At 39.7% G+C, this 23,648-nt stretch overlaps 1 protein-coding gene across 3 annotated transcripts in view; it reads left to right on the top strand.

Moving 5' to 3' along the window:
- Nucleotides 1-1,137: 1,137 nt before the first annotated feature.
- klhl3 (kelch-like family member 3) overlaps nucleotides 1,138-23,648 on the top strand; it is a 28,099-nt gene continuing 5,588 nt past the window's right edge. For 2 of the 3 annotated variants that reach the window (XR_009782881.1, XM_061724861.1), the window contains exons 1-10: nucleotides 1,195-1,246; nucleotides 8,427-8,585; nucleotides 10,084-10,190; nucleotides 10,284-10,405; nucleotides 13,149-13,311; nucleotides 14,907-15,016; nucleotides 17,834-17,950; nucleotides 19,354-19,503; nucleotides 19,594-19,711; nucleotides 23,258-23,455. Coding sequence is in view for 2 of the 3 variants with exons in the window: in XM_061724861.1 (XP_061580845.1) it covers nucleotides 1,200-1,246; nucleotides 8,427-8,585; nucleotides 10,084-10,190; nucleotides 10,284-10,405; nucleotides 13,149-13,311; nucleotides 14,907-15,016; nucleotides 17,834-17,950; nucleotides 19,354-19,503; nucleotides 19,594-19,711; nucleotides 23,258-23,455 (1,291 nt within the window). In the remaining variant the exon portion in view is untranslated. Of the gene's footprint in view, nucleotides 1,247-8,426; nucleotides 8,586-10,083; nucleotides 10,191-10,283; nucleotides 10,406-13,148; nucleotides 13,312-14,906; nucleotides 15,017-17,833; nucleotides 17,951-19,353; nucleotides 19,504-19,593; nucleotides 19,712-23,257; nucleotides 23,456-23,648 lie in introns of all 3 variants that reach the window. The other variant, XM_061724862.1, reaches the window with a different exon arrangement.

Below are 23,648 nucleotides of genomic sequence, written 5' to 3' on the forward strand. Positions count from 1 at the left end.
CTAACTCCAACTCGTCGAATTTAATTTTGCGCTTGCGACTATCCTGCTTCTCCTGCTTTCCATCCAGACTCTCCTTGGCGCAAACCGTAAGACACGCAACACCTCATTTAAATACTGCGGTTTGCACCTGTTATCAATTGCGCAAGCATTCTTAGTCGATCACCTGCAAAACACACAACAACAGCACGTGCAAACTTTTTCAGTGCACACGCAATTTAGTACTCTTTATTTAGGATCTTAGTAAATCAGGCCCATAGTTGTGTCAGATTGTTTTCTGCAGCAGAGTGCAGCATCTCTCTGGTCTGGTTTTCTGCAGCAGAGTGCAGCATCTCTCTGGTCTGGTTTTCTGCAGCAGAGTGCAGCATCTCTCTGGTCCGGTTTAACTCGTAGCCACGAGTTAATATCTTGTGGCCACGAGATAATCAATGCGTGGCCACGAGATATTTAATGCGTGGCCACGAGTTATTAATGCGTGGCCATGCATTATTTTATTTTTTTCAAATGTCACATGTTATTACTACACTCGCCATGACAATACTCTTGCTCTTTAATATAAATAGACTATAATTACCGTTATTAATGATGAATAACCATCCCACCAAGGAAGTTGCATCCACGAAGTCCAGACAGTAGGTTATAATGCCATCCACGAGTAAAATAATGCGTGGGCACGATATACATAATGCGTGGCCACGCATTATTTTACTTTTTTCAAATGTCACCTTTTTTCAAATCTCTCTGGTCTGGTTTTCTGCAGCAGAGTGCAGCATCTCTCTGGTCCTGTTTCCTGCAGCAGAGTGCAGCATCTCTCTCTGATCTGGTCCTGTTTTCTGCAGCAGAGTGCAGCATCTCTCTCTGATCTGGTCCTGTTTTCTGCAGCAGAGTGCAGCATCTCTCTCTGATCTGGTCCTGTTTTCTGCAGCAGAGTGCAGCATCTCTCTCTGATCTGGTCCTGTTTTCTGCAGCAGAGTGCAGCATCTCTCTGGTCCTGTTTTCTGCAGCAGAGTGCAGCATCTCTCTCTGGTCCTGTTTTCTGCAGCAGAGTGCAGTATCTCTCTGGTCTGGGTTTCTGCAGCAGAGTGCAGCATCTCTCTCTGGTCCAGTTTTCTGCAGCAGAGTGCAGCATCTCTCTGGTCCTGTTTTCTGCAGCAGAGTGCAGCATCCCTCTCCCAGATCCAGGCTCCCTGAGCTGCAGCCTCATGCCTGCTGAGCTGAGCGACTCCGGGATGGACGAAGTCTCGTTGGGGTGAGTTTTCCCAGCTCTGGGGATCATTCTCCACGGCTGTGATCCACTCTGCTTCTCCATCTGCTGGATTTAAACATTTGATCCCGCACGAACCTCAACCACATAAATCCCAAGAGCTCTTTTTGGAGCATAGAAAAAAATAAACACTAGAGTTAGCCGCGTTAGCTTCGGGAAAATTTAGCTCAGGTGATGCAGGTTTTGGTGCTAACCAAAGTTAACGTGCTGATGTGCGACAAATGTCAGCTGGGCGATGTAAATAAGACGGTGAAGGGATCCTGAGACAGGTGGGCTTTTGTCCCGGGAGCTTGTGAAGCAGCAATAGCCTTCAAAGCTGCAGTTAGCAGGGAAGTTGAATGATTAAGGAGGCTGAGAGCTCGCCATTATCTCAAAACACACTGGAAACAAACTGGAAACACTGCGAATATGTGTCAGCAAACTTGATTAAACCAGCTCTTCTGTCTATAGTTATTAATACAGCCGCCGTGAGTTAAAGGAAAGGTGCTTTTGTTTTGAATGAACGCCCTTCTTGTGGGGGAAAGTAAGTCTAAGACTAAATACCAAGATTAAACTGTAAAACAAGACACTAACAAAACCACATGTTATCTGCCCTGTTCTCAGGTAGGTCAGTCAGGACTTTACCAGCCTGCCAGTGGTTCACATTTTTTAGTTAGTTAGTTAGTTTGTTAATATTTATTTCGGTTAATCACAAACAAAAATCAACAAACAAGATAACACAGGTTTTTCCCTGGTCAACATTGTGATTATTTGACCGAAAAGGTCTGGGCTTGAAGCATAAAGCTTATCTTGCCCACCTTTTAACTGAATATAGTATACAAAAAAACAAATGAAGTATCATAAGTCTACACAAAATAATAATAATAATAACAATAATGATGATGATGATGATAATAATAATAGCAATAATATGATAATAATAATAAAGATAGCTCTGAAAACAGAAAGTGAAAAGATGCTAAGGAAACCGGCAAAACCAATTTAAGTTGTCATTTTATCTCATGCATGTGTGCATTCTTCTTTGTAGGTCAGTCAGGACTGTCTGCCAGTGTTTCACATTCCTGAGTTTTTTGGTTAGTTAGTTAATATTTATTTCTGTCAATCACAAGCATAAAAATCAACAAACAAGATAACAAAAATCCACAGGTTTTTCCCTGGTCAACATTGTGATTATTTTGACCGAAAAGGTCTGAGCTTGAAGCATAAAGCTTATCTTGCCCACCTTTTAACAGAATAGAATATACAAAAAGAACAAATTAAGTATTATGAGGTTACACAAAATAATAATAATAATAATAATAATAATAATAATAATACTTTTCTTTTATGCTTTTCTTTTAGAAGTTCTGTAAAATGAAGTAATGGTAAAAACAGAACATTAGAAGGGGTAGGACTAGAAAAGTTTTTTGAAACTTCATCCTACACCCTTTCAAACAGGAAATATTTATCTACATATAGATTTCTCTTTAATTTGCTTTGTTTTGCTTGTGTTTTTTTTTTCGGTATATACATTTTATGTATTCTGATTATTTTTTTGTTTTTGTTTCAACCTGTTTGAATAAATAATTAAACGAAACAAATAATAATAATAATAATAATAATAATGATAGCTCTGAAAACAGAAAGTGAAAAGATGCTAAATAAACCGACAAAACCAATTTGCAATTTCATCCCATGCATGTGTACATTCTTCTTTGTTTGCTAATTCTGCTTCTATATATGTGTCCATTACCTTTGCTTTGAATAATATCTTGTATGCTTTCATTGAGTTTGCTAGTTTAAGGTCGTTGTCTAATGAGTTCCACAGTTTTACTCCTAAAACGGATATACATCTGCCCTTTGTATTTGTTCTTACTGCTGTTGTCTCAAACATTGCTGTTCCCCTGAGGTCATGTTTGCCCTCTCTTGGCTTGAACAGTTCCTGCATGCAGCCCGGAAGTAAATTATTATAAGCCTTATATATTATTACAGTCAGTGTAGTACAGAGTACTCCAGTTACCTCTGGTCCTACTCTCATCTTCCCTTTACACATCTTTGCAAACTACTTCTTGATGCTGCTTTGATTTGGGATTTCTAGTCTGTCACTAATTACTAAGATTTGCGTTTGGGTGAGTGTGTTCCCTACCTTCACATCAGCTCATTCAGTAGGCCTGTTTGATGGTTTAGTCATATGCAGTAATAGTTTTGCATGTCGTCGTCAGACAGGCCATATATGATGGAAATGATGATAGTGAACATGTGGTGTTACATTGGCATTTCATTCTGATTGGAGCATCAGTGTAGTGGCGTTTGTGGACTCATGTCTATCTGTGGTGTTACTCTTAGTTGCTTGTCTTACATTTATTTGTAGTATGAGTGTTGACTACGGTATGTACTTCAGCAATACGTTCATCTAAATCTATGGTCTTTATAACCATAGTAAATTTCCCTTTTTTTTTTTTACCATAAATTGTGGGAGGAGGGGGGACCTTCAAGTGTGGTCACCCTTCCCCCAAGCTGTTGCTCTGATGAACTCTCATCACTCATAGAGTCTCAGAGTAATCAATCACTGTGCAATAATAGTAATAATTAAATCTGCAAGCAGCGATGAACGGGCCCTCGCACCCTTGTGCACGTTCAGGCGTGCTGCCGTGGAAGCGCTTGTATGACTTGCATGTAGATTCTTCAGACCTGGACATTTAGCGGATGACACCACCCACGAGTCTATATCAAACCATTCAAAAGTTATGGCAGAAAGTAGGAACGATCGGATATCGACCAATCAGATGAAGGGGGGGGACGCGCTTTTTGGCGTCTTATCGTCGCCACGGTAACTCTTTTGACTGAAAAAAGTAATGTGCGTCGTCGCCGGATGGAGACGCACATTTTGATGTATAACACACCTGGGTGCACGTTACGGTTCGGGCTGTATTAACTGCCGAAGAAATGGCATAAATTGCGCCAAAATGACACGATTAATTCAAAATGGCCGACTTCCTGTTCGGTTCCAGCCATGGCGCCAAGAGACTTTTCTTTAAGTTGTGACATGATACAGGTGTGTACTGATTTTCGTGCATGTACGTCAAACCATATTGTGGGGCTTGAGGCACAAAGTTTTCTAGGGGGCGCTGTTGAGCCATTAGGCCACGCCCATTAATGCAAACCATTAAATATCAAATCTATTGCCAGGCCTGGTGTGCGTGCAAAATTTGGTGACTTTTGGGGCACGTTTAGGGGGGCAAAAAGGCCCTCATTTTGTTGGAAGAAGGAAAAAAACAAAAACGAGAAAAAAAAAAACGAGAAAAACTCCTACAGATACAATAGGGCCTTCGCACTGTAAGTGCTCGGGCCCTAATAACCACAATCATATGTTGTAACAATGCACTTTTCAATAACCATGTCTTCCTCGTGAGCGAAACAACCAGAGTCAAATTCCCTGTCTTGTTTGACCTGACTTGGCCAAATAAACCTGATTCTGAAATACGGTAGTTGGGATGTACTTTAACTTTTCAATGCCTAATGTATCATACTTGATACATCTGCACCAACCCCTAGATAAAAAACTAAACAAAAAACATAATCAATGAAAACTAAATGAAATTACCACACATAACCACAGGCATTAACACATGTTATCTGCCCTGTTCTCAGGTAGGTCAGTCAGGACTGTACCAGTCTGGCAGTGTTTCACATTCCTGAGGACTCCAGTTACCTCTCATCTTCCCTTTCCACATCTTTGCAAACTACTTCTTGATGCTGCTTTGCTTTGGGATTTCTAGTCTTTCAGTCCTGTCTTCAATGGTTAGTTAACCCCACCTCTGGTTTTTAGTCATCACTTGCTTTTGGATTTGTCCAGAACGCTGTGGCCAGAGTCCTTACAAACACCAGGAAACTGGACCACATTACACCAGTCATGAAATCGCTACACTGGCTTCCAGTGAGTCAAAGGATAGAGTTTAAAATCTTACTGCTGGTCTACAAAGACCTGAATGGTCTTGGACCAAAATACATGCTTGATCTGTTAGTTCCTATGAAGCTCCCAGACCCCTGAGGTTCATCTGGATCTGGTTTGTTATGATTCCCAAGAACCAGAACCAAACAAGGTGAGGCAGCGTTCAGTAGGGCTGGGGATCGATTCAAATGTCAAGAATCGATTCGATTCCGATTCTTAAGATTCAGAATCGATTATCAGGATTTGATTCAATCCGGTTCGATTCGATCCGATAATGAATAATTTCACAATAATTATTGTGGCATTACCAAGAAATAAATAGCTCAAATAGGCCTTTCAATATCAATTTAAAGTGCAAAAAAGAAAGAAATTGCAACAGCTCATGCAGTAAACAAATCATTTTAGCTTGTCTAACTTATTCCGTCACCACAACACACATATTGCCATGAAGCACCTGGCATTTTGAAAATGTAATGATGAAAAAATCGATCTTTAGACATAAGAATCGAATTTTAGGAATTAATATGAGAATCGATTTAGAATTGGAAAATCGATTATTTTTTTTCAACACAGGCCTTGTGTTCAGTTATTCTGCTCCTCACCGGTAGAACAAACTTCCTGTAGACTTTGAATTACCTTTACATAAACTTGCCTTTTCCTGCCTTGTAAAATGGCTACACCTGCTTTTCACACCTTGCTCTTTTACACTGGATTGTCTTGGTGTCACAACCCGTTTTTGCTCTAGCACATCTTTACAGTTTTTCAAGTCAGACTTTTCCATTCAGGTAGGAAAAAAACTGTTTTCAGACACTACTTGAGTCCCTCAGGGATATCTGGCATGCAGGGGGGTTTACTTCCAGGATGGTTCCTCCTTTTCTGTAATCCTACCTGAGGCATTCACTTAAATGTTTCTTTACAGACAAGAAAAGTGGTTCTGACAATCACCTGTCAGGCCTCTTTCCTTCTCTTTCCACTCAGGATGTTGCACTTGGGGTGAAACCTGTCACATGTTGTGAAGAGCTTTCTTGTTGCAACATCAGTGGCATCCATCCAGAGCGAACATACTGTAGGCAAAATACAGCCCAAGATGTGGATGTTTTCCCCAGGACATGTCAGTCCTGCCCTCCATAAAATAAATTGATGCAACACAAAAATGTATTGAACTTTCTGGTAGTTGAAAACAAAGCCTGCTCTAGTAGGGAGATGAAATTCACGGTATTTTGTTGCAAGAGAACACTAAGATATTTTTCAACCAGGCTTGTTTACTATGACAAAAACCTGTCATTGATTTTCACATTAATATACATGTAGGAAATATTTACTGAAAAGTATCTTACAAGATTGTTAAATCAAGCAAGCGTTGATCTGACGAACTTTAAAAAAAAATTAAATGGATGATAAAATCAGCTGGTAAATTGGGTTTCAATTAAACTATTCCAACATGTATGGAGCCAAATCAAGGCCAAAAGTTTTGCTAATTTGAAAATAAAATTTGAACCTGAAAATTCTTTTTTACAGTTTCAATTTTATTTTTTTCAGTTTCAAATCTTTTTATTTCAGTTTCAAATCTTTTTTTCAGTTTCAAATTTTTTTTTCATAAACATGTAGCTTTTTATCTATTTTAACTGCAGGAATAAGCCCCTGTGGGATAATGTTGACCACCAACGTCCTATACCTGCCAGATGGAGATGATTTTTTTTTTTCATTTACTATGTCCTTATAATATTGATTTTACCCTTCAAGTGTAATTGCACAAGTGTTACATTTATTTTGATACCAAATATATTGAAGTACATGTAATTTTTGAGCACGGATCTTTAAAGTAGCCCTAGTTAAGAAGGAGTTAATGGTGTTTCTGTTGTGACGCCATTCACAAATCACTGTTTAGTTACTTGGGTTTTCTGTAGCAGAAATATTTCCAAACAACTGAAGCTGTTTTTCTTTTTGCAACTAAATGTAATTGTTTTGCTTTCCTCCTATTTCCACTTGCACACAGAACCTTTTATGTCACCCACAATTATCTAACTGTATTGTACAATGCTGCATTTATGCTACGTCATCCAGCTGTGATGAGAGAACAAAACACAATGTCTCTGCTGAAACAAGATATTATACGAAACAGCTGTAGATCCAAATCCTAAATGTTGTGAACTCACCAAACCGTACAATTTAAACTACCCGTGATTTAAAAAGTGATGTCACAATAACTCCATTGTACATCTCTTATAGTCTTAAGTATTGATTGAAGTAGGAACAAATGAGTTAATTGAGCAGTCTACACTTATTCTATTTTCTGTTAAAAGGTTGAGAGCTTCTAGCTGGTGTGGAGGATAGTCGGGGTATTTTTCTGTGTTCCCCAAAAATAAACGGTTCATATGTTGTGTGGAGCGGCTGCTGCTTAGTTGCCCCGTATAACGTTTGAGTTTGTAAGAGGCAGCAAATCTTCAATTCTAACCGAACAATGAAGTTCCTGTAATGTGCTGACGCCTCATATCTGATTTGCAAAAATGTGCAGAAGGCCTCTGTTGAAATTATGCTCATTAAAAAACAGTCTTTCAGTGTTATTTTTGTTAAAATGGTCAACTTAAATAAAAAATAAAAAATGCTCGATCTAAATTTTTGTCAGATACAAACCAAATATACAGGATTTAGAGACTTTTTAAGAGACACAGTAGTTTAATCAGGATAGTGGGTTAGATTAATAAACAATGGTTTTAAAGGTGGACAGTATGGACTGATTTAGACTTCATGCATGATGTTTTATCATTATCTAGTCTGAATATTGATCTTGTACTTGTGATTATATATTCATTCCTCAAATACAACATAGTTGTAGTCTTTTATGTAACATGGCAGGATGCAAAATAAATGGTTGTCTGCTTTGAATGAATGCAAACAATCATGTATTTTTTGTGGAGACCTTTGTGCAGCAGCACCGACGTGAGTTCCAAAGCAGATTACGTGGAAGAAAGATTAGTAAAATAGGATGGAGCAGTGTTGTCACACATGCATTCAAAAATAACCACCACTGGCTCTGGGCGAAGCAGACCCACAGAGAAACTGAATACAATGTGGATGAACAATGCTGTGAGCAAAGAAGATGTTTTGCCTCCCATGTCTTTTATTCAAATGTAGTTTTGAGCCTCTTTTGCTGTGTTTTGTCATTGTCCCATCATTCTTTAAAAAGTCTTAGGTGACTAACTGGTTGGTCCCCATCTATTTCCATTGATCCAGACACTGCCTCTCATGTCTCACCAGTCTGGTGGCCGCGCCGGCTTCACCGCGTCCAACCTGCACCACGGATTCAGAGGAGGACACGGCGAACGAGGGGATGCACACCTTCAACCAGACGCACATGAGGAAAGCTTTCCAGCTCATGAACGACCTCAGAAGGTTTATTGCTGACTGTAATTTGAGTTTACAGGAGGATTCAAATCTGTATACGCATGGTTGCTTTATGTTTTATAAGACTTTAAAGACACCTCTCTATGCAAATTCTCTTTTGCATGTGTCAGAAACATTTAAAGGGGACCTATTATGGCATCTAATCCCTATTTTAAACAGGCTTTGAATTTCTTAAAAACAAGCTTTTGATTGTTTTTGCTAAATAAATTAGAAATTCAGCCTCTAAACCATGTCTTTATCTTCCCATTCTCTAACCTCATTATCTATGCGGGATTCTGAGTGGGCGGGGCTATGATAATGAGGCTATGTGCTGATTGGCTGCCTGAATGACGCGATACACCGCAATGGCGGAAGCTCTGGCTGGCGGAGTTACACTGTGTCATAACTGCATGCGATGCGAGCGAGCATCAGCGACAAAATCAATTCCATTGCTTTATTTTCTATTGGACTGTCCAAACTGTCGGCAGCGACACAACGCAGCGTGACGCGCCGTTTTGAGCTGAACATTTGTCGGACGCCCTGCTTCTATTTTCTTCCTGTCGCTCGCGTTGAAAGCCGGTTGAAAGCGCTGTAGGAAATACAGAAATATCTCCGCTGTTTCTCATCATCAGTTGCTGCATCGGCAGGACTAAGAGCTCTCCCGACGGCTCTGGTTGAACAGCCCGACAAACCATCTCCGATCGCGCTGTTTTCTTTACCGGGATCACAAGAAAAGCAGAACAGTGATCTCCTCTCCATCCTGTTTATTTATCTTGTATCTCCTGTTGCTGTTTATTTCTCTTTACTCCACCAACTCGAAATATTAATCACTTTTCTAAGTGAACAGCGCTAACACAGCTCAAACAGCAGGTTTTAATCTGATTGGTTTAGAGTAAATCGTCCCCCACGTGGGGTGCGCTCTTATGATTGGCTGGAACAAAGAAAGACATCTGATTGGTTGCAGATCCTTCCGTGTTAAAAAAAACGTATTTGTGGATCGAGTCACGTCAGGGGAGTCTAGAAAGTCACATGCAAATCCAGCGCAGCTCACAGACAAAAAAACTTTTGTAAATCAGGTTATATTTGTGTGTGCATCAAAAATAAATGTGTATATCTTGGCCTACGCACGTGTGAATTGTTCTGTGCATGTGTGAAACAGTGTTTGTATATGCAAATCGGTCTGTGCATTTGTAAAACTTGTCCTGTACATTTGTCAATTATGAAACTGTTCTAGCTCCATACTCATCCGGGCGGCTGTACAGACGCTGCAGAATTTGGTTGCTTTCCTCCTCCTCTGAGTTGGCAGGCTGAGGGGAGACCACTTTATATATGTTAAAGCAAGAAAAAACCTGTTTTTCATAATAGGTCCCCTTTAAGTAAATGAAGGGCATGAAAGAGATGAAAGACTGTTTGTTGGGGAATCTCTCCAGTTTGTAGTATTTTCAGTTCCACACAAGGAATCTTGTAAATAAACACATGTATGTCTCTCTCACTCTCCGTCCTTTAGTAAAAGGGTGCTGTGTGACGTCCAGCTGGTGGCGGGGAGCGTGGAAGTGCCAGCTCACCGGGTGGTCTTGGCCTCCTGCAGCCCCTACTTCTGTGCCATGTTCACAGGTACCAACACAGGCTTTCCTGCTTGTACCTGAGGTGTGTGTGAATTTATTTCTGCTCAGTTGAACGTCTCCATCTTTGTCTGTCTGTGTGCAGGTGACATGAGCGAGAGCAAAGCCCATCAGGTGGAGATCAGAGAAGTAGATGGTCAGACTCTGAGAAAACTGGTCGATTACATTTACACAGCTGAGATAGAGGTCACAGAAGACAACGTCCAGGTAAGACTGTTTTTTTTTCTTTTATGGTTGATTTGGACATATTTTCCTGCTTGCTTTTACTTTACAATGACAATCAGTAACAGATTTATTATGAGTCTTTTAAGCTTTTTCTTGGGGTGAGGAAATAAACATGTTGCTGGCTGGGGAAGAACGTTTCAAAACATTTTGTTCTGTCAGTTTTTCACACATTCCTCCATATTTACAGTTTTGGACAGATATAAGTCAAAGCTCCTTCTCCAGCAAAAATAACACGGCATTCGTCTGAAATTCCTGGTTGTTGAGAAGGAAATTTGAAACAACTGGCTCGACCTTTGTCTTTTGTGTGAGCCTTTTGTTTGTGTTCAACAGTTAAACATGCCAGAGTAACAAAATAACAAGCTGGTTTTCAAATGCTTTCACATTTGTACGAGTAAATCAGCTGAAACACAAAATAACACAGCGTTTCTGTGTGCTTGGGGAAAAACCCACTTTGGATAAATTATTAGTCTCACAGCACAGATTTGTTAAATGTTTGCGGTAATTTACGTCATGGACTGAACCCGTAAAGGCAAAAGTTATAATAACAATAAGATTTAAAATTCTGTGACTGTCTACGGTGCCTTAAAAACTGGTTTTCTGCTCAGATGAATACTACAAAACATCTAATATTTACAAAACTAAGCAAGCAGAAAAGTAAAGTAAGCACAACAGTGGGAAGGTAGTTGCTAAAAAACAGATTTTTGTTGACTTTCACTATATTTAAAGACTTAATTTTCCTTGTTTTAGCCTGGAAATGTTTCATGGTGGTTCACGAACCTGTTGGATCTTAAGAGCCTGATCACTGGACTTCCAAGACTTAGTCCTAAATTCAGAGTGGGGCCCAGTTATCATGCTTCTGGAGCAGATGTTTACTACGGAGGGTGTAAGAGCAGGCTGTGGATGCGAGCAGTGCTCGGCTCTGAACACGCAGGCCTCGTATATCTGGGTGGCATTAACTCTGGAGCTGCACGGCTCTGCTACGGCTCAGCCTGATCCAGCTGCAGGCACCAAACTTCCTCTGATTATTAGGACAGGAAGTGTGCATGGAGAGACAGGAAATCCTCCCACTGTTTGCAGTGTGCCTGCTTGATTGCCTCCCCCGTGTTTTTTGTGAGCATTTTGACAAGTGACTAATAGTCAGTGGAAGACTGCCTTTACTTTGCCCCATCTAACCTGAACCTTCTCTGTTTTAAAACTGGGAAATGTTTATCCTGCCGTCGGTCCTTGTGTGTGCATGTGCTGCTCTACAAGAGTTTCAGCAGGTGTGATGAAACATAGGATTCACGAGTGTGCAGTTAGAGAGGTGTAGAGTCTGAAATATCGCTACAGATCAGGTTATCTAGGTTAAGGAAACTATCAAAGGAAAGCATTGTCTGTTAGCCTTATGTTGTTAAGAGTCACGAGCAAATGATTTTAAAAATATGAGAGGGGGTAGGGGGTGGTATGACATGGCAAAACATCTTAGAAGTTGCAGCGTTTTGTTAAAGATGTCCTAAAGGGTCAAGATATGACTCAGGTTAAATCAAAGAGGGAGTTTTTGACATTTGGATAAAATCAGATGTTCACCAGAAGTAGAAAGTGGATATTTTCCACTTCTTCCATCTGCTGCTGTCCTCTACTATATTGAAAAATATAAACTTTCACTGTTTGGTTGAAACTGTTAAATGACTTGTAGTATACAGGACTGTCTCAGAAAATTAGAATATTGTGATAAAGTTCTTTATTTTCTGTAATGCAATTAAAAAAACAAAAATGTCATACATTCTGGATTCATTACAAATCAACTGAAATATTGCAAGCCTTTTATTATTTTAATATTGCTGATTATGGCTTATAGTTTAAGATTAAAATTCCCAGAATATTCAAATTTTTTTAGATAGTATATTTGAGTTTTCTTAAGCTGTAAACCATGATCAGCAATATTAAAATAATAAAGGGCTTGCAATATTTCAGTTCATTTGTAATGAATCCTGAATGTATGACATTTTTGCATTACAGAAAATAAAGGACTTTATCACAATATTCTAATTTTCTGAGACAGTCCTGTATGTGACCCCCTTTGAAAATATCCAATGTCCATTTGAGTGTTTGACAAGTTTCTCCATCATTTGTATTGGCATGTCTGGGTGAAGCTGTAAGGAACGAGAGCGACTGTTGTCTGAATGTCACTTTAACCAAATGGTGAAGCCATCCATCCATGCAGTCATATTGTGTCTTTATGACTAAAAATGTATTTGGTTTTATCCAGCTGTTCAAAGGTGTACAGACAATGATGATGGAAGATGATTAGTCAGGTAAAGTAATAACAGTCAGATGATTATGCAATAACTGTGTGACATAATCATCTTGATGAGATGACCCAGTCACACAAATTAAAACATTGAAGTGGTTATTAGTAATGTTTGCTGGTGCAGTGATACTTGGCAGAGTTTGATTAAAACATCACCTGAGTACCTGAACGGTTCCATTTTGGTTGGTTGAGCATTTTAATGGAAAAAGATGGTGCCAGCAAAGCTGATGTAGTTTTCATGTTGAAGTTGTCGGCAGAGTGGCTGTGTGGATAAAATAGTGAAATTACTTCCTGCTGTCAGATTATTCCTAAATCTTTTGGGGTTAAAAGCTGTGTTTAATGTTGATTTTTAAATGGCCTTTGACACATTTTCATTTCTAAGGATGCTGATGTCATTTCCTTCAGTTTGCAATTATTATATTTTATTTCTTTTAGGTTCTGCTGCCAGCAGCTAGTCTCCTCCAGCTGATGGATGTTCGCCAGGTCTGCTGTGAATTTCTGCAATCTCAGCTTCACCCCACCAACTGTCTGGGCATCAGAGCCTTCGCTGACCTGCACACGTGCACACAGCTGCTCAACCAGTCCCATGCATATGCTGGTAAACTTTGTTCTGTTCACGCCAAAAACTTTGAGTCACGTGTGCTAGGGTTGTCCCGATCAGGATTTTTTAGCTCCCGATCCGATCCCGATCACTTGAGTTTGAGTATCTGCCGATCCCGATTTTTCCCGATCCGATCACTTTTTTTGGCTCCCGATACATTCCGATACTTTTTCCCGATCAGATACATTTTGGCAATGAATTAAAAAAAGAAAAAAAGAAAAGAGGACTAAAGCCATTAGGCCATGCCCATTAATGCAAACCATGAAATATCAAATGTATCACCTGTATGTATCACCTATGGCTTGCGTGCAAAATTTGGTGACTTTTGGAGAACTATCAAATATGGACCAATCAGATGAAGCGCTTTTTGGCATCTAGCGTCGCCACGGTAACGCTTTTGAAAGAGAAAAGTAATGCACGTCGTCGCAGGATGGAGAAGCAAATTTTGATGTATAACACACCTGGGTGCACGTTACGGTTCAGGCCGTATTAACTGCCGAAGGAGTGGCATAAATTGCGCCACGATTAATTCAAAATGGCCGACTTCCTGTTCGGTTTCGGCCATGGCGCCAAGAGACTTTTCTTTAAGTTGCGACTTGATACAGGTGTGTACCGATTTTAGTGCATGTACGTCAAACCATATTGTGGGGCTTGAGGCACAAAGTTTTTTCTGTCTGGACCAATCAGATTAAGGGTGGGCGCGCTTTTTGGCATCTAGCGTCGCCACGGTAATGCTTTTGAAAGAGAAAAGTAATGCGCGTTGTCGCAGGATGGAGAAGCAAATTTTGATGTATAACACACCTGGGTGCACGTTACGGTTCAGGCCGTATTAACTGCCGAAGGAATGGCATAAATTGCGCAAACATTACACGATTAATTCAAAATGGCCGACTTCCTGTTCGGTTTCGGCCATGGCGCCAGGAGACTTTTCTTTAAGTTGCGACATGATACAGGTGTGTACCAATTTTTGTGCATGTACGTCAAACCGTATTGTGGGGCTTGAGGCACAAAGTTTTCTAGGGGGCGCTGTTGAGCCATTTTGTCACGCCCATCAATGCAAACTATTAAATATCAAATTTTTCACCAGCCCTGGCTTGCGTGCAAAATTTGGTGACTTTTGGGGCACGTTTAGGGGGGCAAAAAGGCCCTCCTTTCGTCAGAAGGATAAAGAAAGAAGAATTCCTACAGATACAATAGAGCCTTCGCACTGTAAGTGCTTGGGCCCTAATACATTTAACTGAACATATATAAAATTTCACAATTCAAACATGTAAACCATGTTAGTTTCGCTAACGGCGGCTGGAAGTGACGTTAAATGCAACGATATATATAAAACGATTTAATATATATTAAAAACATTAATGGTATGTCCCGATACTTTTTTGGCCAATACCGATGTTTTGAAAATGCCGTGATCTGGACAACACTAACGTGTGCCTTTGCTGTGTTTGCATGATAATTACTTATGTAACAATTAGTTGTATCTGCTTTAAAAGGTGCTGCGTTGCTTGATGTATTTGTACATGCCGAAGCTGGTTAGCAGAAACATGTAGTTTGAACCTAATCACATTGTGCACGTTTGTGTTTCTCAGAGCAGCACTTCACTGAGGTGGTGCAGGGTGAGGAGTTTCTGGGCCTTTCTCTGCAGCAGGTCTGCACCCTCATCTCCAGCGATAAACTCACCGTCTCCACAGAGGAAAAGGTCAGCATGAACAGCACCCTGAACACATACTAAAATACTTTTACATAGGGCTGGGTATCGATTTAAATGGCAAGATTCGATTCCGATTCTTAAGATTCAGAATCGATTATCACGCTTTAATTCGAGCGGATTCGATTCCGATATCGATTTGGGTTAGTGTTATTAAAACTGTTTTTTCAGCTGTTGCATGAATTATATGACTGTAGTTATGCAACATATTAATACTAGTATTATATTGAGATTCAACATTCAAGTATTGGTAGCTAATGATGCTGTAAGGACCAATCAGCTCCCAGAATGCTGATATAACTGCTTTCAATTTGCTAATTGGGTCAGAATTATCAAACAGATCCAGGGCAGCAATCAGAGGCCGTATGAAATCGTTTTCACTTTTTCCCATTTATGAGAATTTGGTTTTTAGCATTTTATGCAAATGTAACCTGAAGACGGTATATAAAGCAAAGAAATATAGACAATTCATGCAATTATAACAAAAAACCTTTCATACCTTTAAACATATTTAATGGCAAAAACATGGCACTAGTTATGCTCGTGTCCAACAAAACATTCCTTTTTTGGGCATAAACAAAAAAATACCAAAAGTTGTAAGGTAATGATGAAAAAAAATTTAAAAAATCGATCTTTGGACATATGAATCGATTTTTAGGAATTAATGAGAATCGATTTAGAATTGGAAAATCGATCTTTTCTCTGCTTGTAAGTGAAAAGATATGTAACAAATACTATAAGGGATTTTCCACGAACACAGGCTGGCAGAAACTGGGTTGACAGGAAGAATAGGAGACACTATATTTAGATGGAACTCTCTGGGTTTCCTACCTGCTCTAAAAATACTTGACTGCGAATGATTAGTTGAAGCTGGCAGCTGTTGTTTTCCAGTGGAGGGCATGTCTTTCTGCAGTAAGTCAGTCAGCACGAAGGGTGTGATGAAGCAGCTATGTGTCACCCCCAGCAGTAAAGATGACGGCTGCTGCTCTGACAGAAACAGAGGGGGCCGTCACTGGCCAAGTGGCAAACACTGAAGACGCAACCAGCTGCCACTAGATTAGAAGAAGAAGAAGAAGAAGATTTTTTATTTTGAACATGCATGTTAAAAGAAAAAGAATACAAAAAAGTAAAAAAATAAAGTACAAATATATATATGTATATGTTTGTAGACAGAAGGCAAGACAACACTTGGGTAGACCTCACGGATCCACCAACATGTTTGAAACGGAGTAGGAATGAAGTAAACACTTATCGAGTCCTACCCCTGAATCTGACATACATTCTTACAAATAACAAGAGTTTCAATAAACGTACTTATAAAACACACATAACCAAACACCCCTACTTTAATAACTATTCAATATAGTGATATAATACTCAATTATATGTATAAATATAGTCAAAAACAAAAAAAATCAAAGAAAACAAAACAAACGCCCAGCATTTAGTTGTGCTACTATGTATCTATATATACTGGTTCTTATATTTACCTCCAATTATATACATAAAATTACTATAAATCTATATATCAACATATCTACATATAACTATAAATCAATATATATTAATAGAGATATAGCTATATAAATACTGTACGTATAATATAACTCAATATATCTATATACATACCTACATATAACATATCTATATCCATAATATAAATCTATATATCTACATATATTAATAAATGTACATATCTACTTATCAGCGATTGCTGACTTAATGTTTATGAAAAGTGAGAGCACTTTCACTTTGAGCCTCCATGCGTCATTAAGATACTGCTACCTTTGTATATACACAGACTCCATGAAAATAATATCTTTACCTGAGTGGCATGAAAACATCCATAATAAAATTTACGGAAGTCATATCGTTTTAGAGATAAATTAATCAGTTTCTCACTATTGATGGTGTGGAATGATGAATTTCAACAATCAAAGGCAGAAGTTCAGTGGTTGAAAAGACTGAACTCTTAATGAAAAAAAAAACTGTGAGCTAGATCGCTGATTTGACCATCCTGCAAAATGTGTGCAACAAATGCATGCCTTTTAGAAATAAACTTGACATGAATCTGTTTGTGAGGCCTGGCTAGACCTAAAGGGTTTCTAGTTTTACTGACAAAGCAAAGTCATTTGAATCCTGAAAGAGGAGAAGTCTGAACATTGATTTATCCTCTTAACCAGGAGGCCCCCTAGTGTCTCCTTCTCTTCACTGGTGACATTTATTTGATCTGTCTGTCTGTCTTGCTTGTTTTCTTTCTGTCTTGCTTGTTTTCTTTCTGTCTTGCTTGTTTTCTTTCTTTCTTTCTTTCTTTCTTTCTTTCTTTCTTTCTTTCTTTCTTTCTTTCTTTCTTTCTTTCTTTCTTTCTTTCTTTCTTTCTTTCTTTCTTTCTTTCTTTCTTTCTTTCTTTCTTTCTTGTTTTTCTTTCTTTCTTTCTTTCTTGTTGTCTTTCTTGTTGTCTTTCTTGTTGTCTTTCTTTCTTGTTGTCTGTCTTGTTGTCTTTCTTTCTTTCTTTCTTGTTGTCTTTCTTTCTTTCTTTCTTTCTTTCTTTCTTTTTCTTTCTTGTTGTCTTTCTTTCTTTCTTTCTTTCTTGTTGTCTTTCTTTCTTTCTTTCTTTCTTTCTTTCTTTCTTTCTTTCTTTCTTTCTTTCTTTCTTTCTTTCTTTCTTTCTTTCTTTCTTTCTTTCTTTCTTTCTTTCTTTCTTTCTTTCTTTCTTTCTTTCTTTCTTTCTTTCTTTCTTTCTTTCTTTCTTTCTTTCTTTCTTTCTTGTTGTCACTTCTGTCTGACTCCTCCTCCTCCCTCTCTCAGGTGTTTGAGTCGATGATATCTTGGATCAAATACGACAAACCGGCTCGTCTGGAGTTCATGCCCAAACTAATGGAGCATGTCAGACTTCCTCTGCTGTCGCGGGATTACTTGGTACAGGTAATGTGAATTTTCTCATCTTTTATTTTTCAGTCCTCTGAGTGCTGCATTGTTTGAAAACTATAAACTGTTTACATAAATATAAGAAATGTTGTGTTTTAGTCTGGTTTTATTTTCGTCTCCCATCATTCAAAACATCAGAAATCCTTTGAATCACAGTTAATGAAGACAATGAGGTCTAAATAATAATTATTTTTTAAATCCTCAGAGGGGACCTATATCAGGAATGCACCAAGGCTTTTTAAGTCTCGATGCTGATGTTTGGGTATCTCTTAATCCCTGATGAATTAAAGAGCTGTATATATCGCCATGTAGAAGACTAAAGGCAACAGACTTTAGTTTTTTTCAAACTAAACAATCCTATGAAAAAATAACAAGAAATACATGTAATCAACTATTTGTTGCAAAAACTAAATATTCTGTGACCGCATCAATATTCGTACACCAGCATTCAAATTACATGTGAAATGAAATCAGCCTTAAAGAAATGAAATAAAGTGTAACAGATGAAACTGAACATGCCTGAAAAGTAAATGCATGTATTCGTCATAAATCAGCAACAACTTTAAAGGGAACAAACTGGTGCGATAACAGAGCCATAAATGTTGTCAATAGTGGTGGAGATATCTGATCTATCAGATCGGTGCATCCCCGTCTTATAACCTGGGGCCGGATTCACCAATATGTTCTTAAGAACGATCTTAAGAAATGTCTTAAGATCTAAAATTAAAAAGTTCATAAGAAAGTTCTTAAATGCATTCCTCAATATTTTCTTAAGAACTGTAATTTCTTACGAATTTCTTATTTTTTCTACTTAAGAACTTCTTAAAATATGTCATTGCATTGCAGGCGCCAACAAACAACATTATTATGGTGGATGAGATTAATGTGCGAAAAAAATACTATTGGGGAAAATTAATAATAATTAACTACCACGCTAACTAACATGCTAACAAACAGTTAACAGGCTCTTTGTGAAATTAATTACAAAGTATATCCTCAAACTATGACCTACTAGTTTAAACTTGTCTAAAATGGGTTGAAAAAGGTGATATTAGAGGCTTACCTTTTCACAGAAGAAATCTTAAGACGGGTCAAGGTTGTCTTAAAGTTAAGAAAAAAGTCAAGAACAAATTTGAGAAATTTTATTTCAAGAATACCATTTATTATTAAGTTTTTTGTTAAGAAGAAAGTTGAGAAAATACTTAGAACTTTTTTGGAGAATATGACTTCTTCTCTTTTTTCTTCTTAAGACTGAACTTAAGAAAAAAATGACATTTAAGAAGATTTTTCTTCTTAAGAATGTTTTGTGAATCCGGCCCCTGGTTACTAAGATAAATGAAATTTCAATGTATTATGTCGCTCTTTATCTTTGCTTCTTTGTGGCCCCTGTTTGTTTACAGATTGCTGAGAAAGAAGCTTTGATAAAGAACAACAACACCTGCAAGGACTTTCTCATAGAGGCAATGAAGTATCACCTGCTTCCTGCTGACCAGCGGCACCTCATCAAGACGGACCGGACTCGGCCCCGAACTCCCGTCAGTATCCCTAAGGTAAATGAACGCAGCTCTCAGCCTGACAGAACCTGTTGTCCTCAACACGAGAGCCACATGTGTTCAACTCTGCTCTTCACGGTCCTACAGGTGATGATCGTGGTGGGCGGCCAGGCCCCTAAAGCCATCCGCAGCGTGGAGTGTTACGACTTCCAGGAAGATCGTTGGTACCAAGTAGCTGATCTGCCATCTCGACGCTGCAGGGCAGGTTAGTGTTTATGTAGTACATGTAGCAACAGGGGTAACGCCCAGAACTAGAAGTGTATGCAGGTCGACTCCATGTCAAGTCTGCATTCTGATTGGCTAAACAGTCTCCCTGCTTCTTCACTTCCTGTATTAATAGAGTGAATGCACATGACGTCACAGATGCAACTTCACAGCAGGTTTCACCCACTGAGTGGCAGAAAGACTAACCCTGCGTTCACACTGCATCACGGGCGTCATAGGCGTCTGGCTGCCATTCATTGTCTATGAAAAGGCGCGTCGAGAAGCGGCGGGGGCGGCGCATCAATTTGAATTTGAAAAATCGGAACTTTATGCAAATGAGCAGCAGCGACGCCGAGGCAGCGTCCAATCACAGACCGGGATTGCCGAAGCGAGAACCCTCAATGCAGATTGTACTTTCATGTAGACACAAACGTACACTCATTCACATGCGTACAGGAGTGCACAGTACTGTGCACTAACAAACTTATTTTATCAGTATTTAATATATTTCATCCAGCAAAATGACATTTTGCTGGTTTGACTGCCGTTTTTACCTGAACTGCTCATGTGAAAAACGTATCTGATGGGTGAGGAGCTGGATGGTCCCAACGATTTTATTTGCTGCATTGATCCAACAAAAAATAATTAAAACCCGTGCTTATTAATCACAAAACACAGTTTAATCATCATGACCAAATCCGCTCCGACCCGGTGTGTCAGTATCAGCGCAGACAGACTGCAGCTTCGCCTGAATTATGGTTCCGCGTTAAATCGACGGCGTAGGGTCGCGGTGCAGTGTGCGTCGCCGCGTACCCTACGCCGTCGGTTCTGCGTTGGTGTGACGCGGAACCATAAATCAGCCACCGGGAGCAAGGGCTCGCTGGGTTGATGTTGATCCGCGGACCTAACCTGTTAAGGAGCATCAAACTCAATCTTATCTACGCGGAAATAACGCTTAAATATAAAGAAGGCGTCCCAAAGTGTGATCTATGGTGAAATAGGAAACTGAAGATGTGTACGCTATATGTGTAGGCTGTTCCCACTGTTCCCTCCAGTTCTGCAGCGTAGCTTTAGCCCCGCCCACTGCAGGCATCAACAGTGCATGCCGCTTTCAGTGTGAACGCTCCAAACAGCGAGATGCTGGCGTCGGGAGATTTTTGACGCTTTCAGTGTGAACGCAGGGTGAGTGGCAGCGTAGACTTTCAGTTTTTTTTTTTTTTTTTTTTTAAAATATATTTTTATCCCGGTTTTTTTCCCATTTTTACCACCCCGTGCTCCTACCTACTGACAGTCCTGGGCATTGCCATCCTCTACCAACCCCGGGAGGGCCCTACACTGAGCTCAGGTCTCCTCCTTAACCTGAGGAGTGAGCAGGCCGCATCTTTTCACCAGGCAGGGTGGGGTTTCTCCGGCCGAACGTAGCGCGTGGAAGGATCACGTTATTCCGGCCGGATCCTCCCCACCCCATCTGGCGCCCCGGTTGGCCAGAGGGGGCATGTATAGCCCAGGACTGTGTGCATGTTTTTGTGAGGGTAGCTCACACTAGCTACCCAGGGGAACACGGGGAGAACATACAAACTCCACACAGAAAGATCCTTTCGCCAACCCCACCCATGGTGTGGGCACTGAAGTCATGGGGGAACTAACACGCACTTCAGCACCCACAGCGTCCCCCGGCGGGAATCGAACCCAGGACCTTCTTGCTGTGAGACCGCTGCACTACCAGCTGCGCCACCGTGCCCCCTTAGACTTTCAGTTTGAGCAACTGGAAAACATCTAAAATGGGAAAGAGCTGTTGTGGGATCGACTGTACTCATAGATTTAGCAAGAAATAGGAGTTATCGTTTTACAGACTGCCGAAAAATAAGGTTAAGAGAGACAAATGGATCGCTGAAATTCACAGAAACAACTGGATTCCAGACACCGAAACGTGGATTTGCAGTTCCCATTTTGTATCAGGTTTGGTGTCCTCATCACTTTAATTTCACCAACAAATCCTGCCTTGAAGTAGGACCAAGCGACAAGACTTTTGTATGCCTTCAAGCTTTGCTTCGTGTATTTCCCCAGCGTAGAAATTAAGTACATTTAAATATCAGGAAACTGGATTCGTGGCCAAATATTAATGTCCATGGACCACTGGTTCTTGGGGTAACTGTACGGGTCACTGTCAAGTCCAACTGCCTTTTAATTTAAGCCTTTAATCGGCTGTTATCCCGTCTTCTCCACTAGTTGCAGCCATTTTTGCCACTCAGTGCAAGTAAGGGGGCTGGTCCAGTGGGAAAGTGACGTCACTGCAGACCTTCAATAACGTTGGTTGCTTAGCAACAATGCTGAGAACGGCCAATGAACTTCAGCGAGCAGCTCAAGAACGGGACCCTTTGATGAATCGTTCCTTTCAGTTCTCATAATCGATGGTGGCATGTCGGTTTATAAGAATCTTTTTTGCCCAGAAGAAAAAAGAGCGACAACAACGACCCATAACTATGTTCTTCTCTCAAAAAAACACACCTGCACCGCGGGCTTTAGGAGAAAAAGACGCTACAGAGCGAGTCAGGATGCAGCGGCTCAGAAAAGCAGTGAATCACAATCTGTTCTAGTGTACTTATTGTATTTTTTTTTTTATAATAGTTTTTCATTTCCTCCCGTTCACATCCAGTTACTCGGGTCGCAGCGGGGCGGATCTCCGTAATTTGAAGCCTTGTATAATAATTGTAAAAAAAAAAGGTTGCTACTTCACGGATCTCACCCATCACCAGAGGTGTCAAAAGTATTCACATTCTTTCCTCAGGTAGAAGTATAGATACTAGAGTTTAAAAATACTCCTGTAGAAGTTGAAGTATCAACTCAAGTTTTTTACTCAAGTAAAAGTATAAAAGTACTGGTTTCAAAACTACTTAAAGTATAAAAGTAAAAGTAATGTAAGGGGGAAAAAAACCATTAAGGACAAAAGCCATTGATGTGAATGCATCTTAGTATAATGTAAATATATTAAAGAACCATATATGTGTACTATTGAGCATTAACATGTGTTTCAGAGAGTAGAAGATATGATGACTAGTTGCCTATAAGTATTGTAATGGTGCAAAAAGTCAAACTTCAGAGGCATGTTATCATTTATCCTAACCTTTATTGGAATGTACATCCAAGTTTAGTTGCAGGAATCTGAGGGAACGGATGTAAGAACAAAACTGGACAAGAACATCTGAAACAACCACAACCAAATTCACTCTATCCGGATGGAGCAATTTAACTGGATAGTTTTTTTTTAAAGGCCGAAATGAAATAGAGTAACAAGGCTGTTTTTAAAATGTAAGGAGTAAAAAGTACAGATAATTGCGTGAAAATGTAAGGAGTAAAAGGAAAAATTTGTGTGAAAAATAATTACTCCAGTGAAGTATAGATAACCAAAATTTCTACTTTAGTAAGGTAACAAAGTATTTGTACTTCGTTACTTGACACCTCTTCCCATTACGGGTTCTTTTTGAAACAAAACCTCCGCGAAAAACCAGGGATTACTGTACTCAGATTGTGCCTCTCTTCTCGTCAGGTGTGGTTTCCATGGCAGGACGAGTGTTTGCAGTCGGGGGGTTCAACAGCTCCCTGCGAGAGCGGACGGTGGACGTGTACGACGGAGCCAGGGACCAGTGGACGTCCGTGGCCAGCATGCAGGAGAGACGCAGCACGCTGGGAGCCGCTGTGTTGGGGGATATATTGTACGCTGTTGGAGGATTTAATGGAAGCATAGGTAAACACACCTTCACAGCTCAGCCATATCAGTTTAAGAAGTTTGTCGCTGTTAAAATCTTACAAGACCTTAATCGGGTTATGACATTTTTATTTTCTCTACTTTATATGTTTTTTTTCTTTTTTTACTTAGCCTTTTCAAGCCAAATAATTTGTGCCTCTCCGTTGTAAAAAGTTGAGCGTGTGAACTGACT

The sequence above is a fragment of the Cololabis saira genome, chromosome 7 (assembly GCF_033807715.1).
Source record: "Cololabis saira isolate AMF1-May2022 chromosome 7, fColSai1.1, whole genome shotgun sequence".
In the NCBI taxonomy this organism is placed as follows: Eukaryota; Metazoa; Chordata; class Actinopteri; order Beloniformes; family Belonidae; genus Cololabis; species Cololabis saira.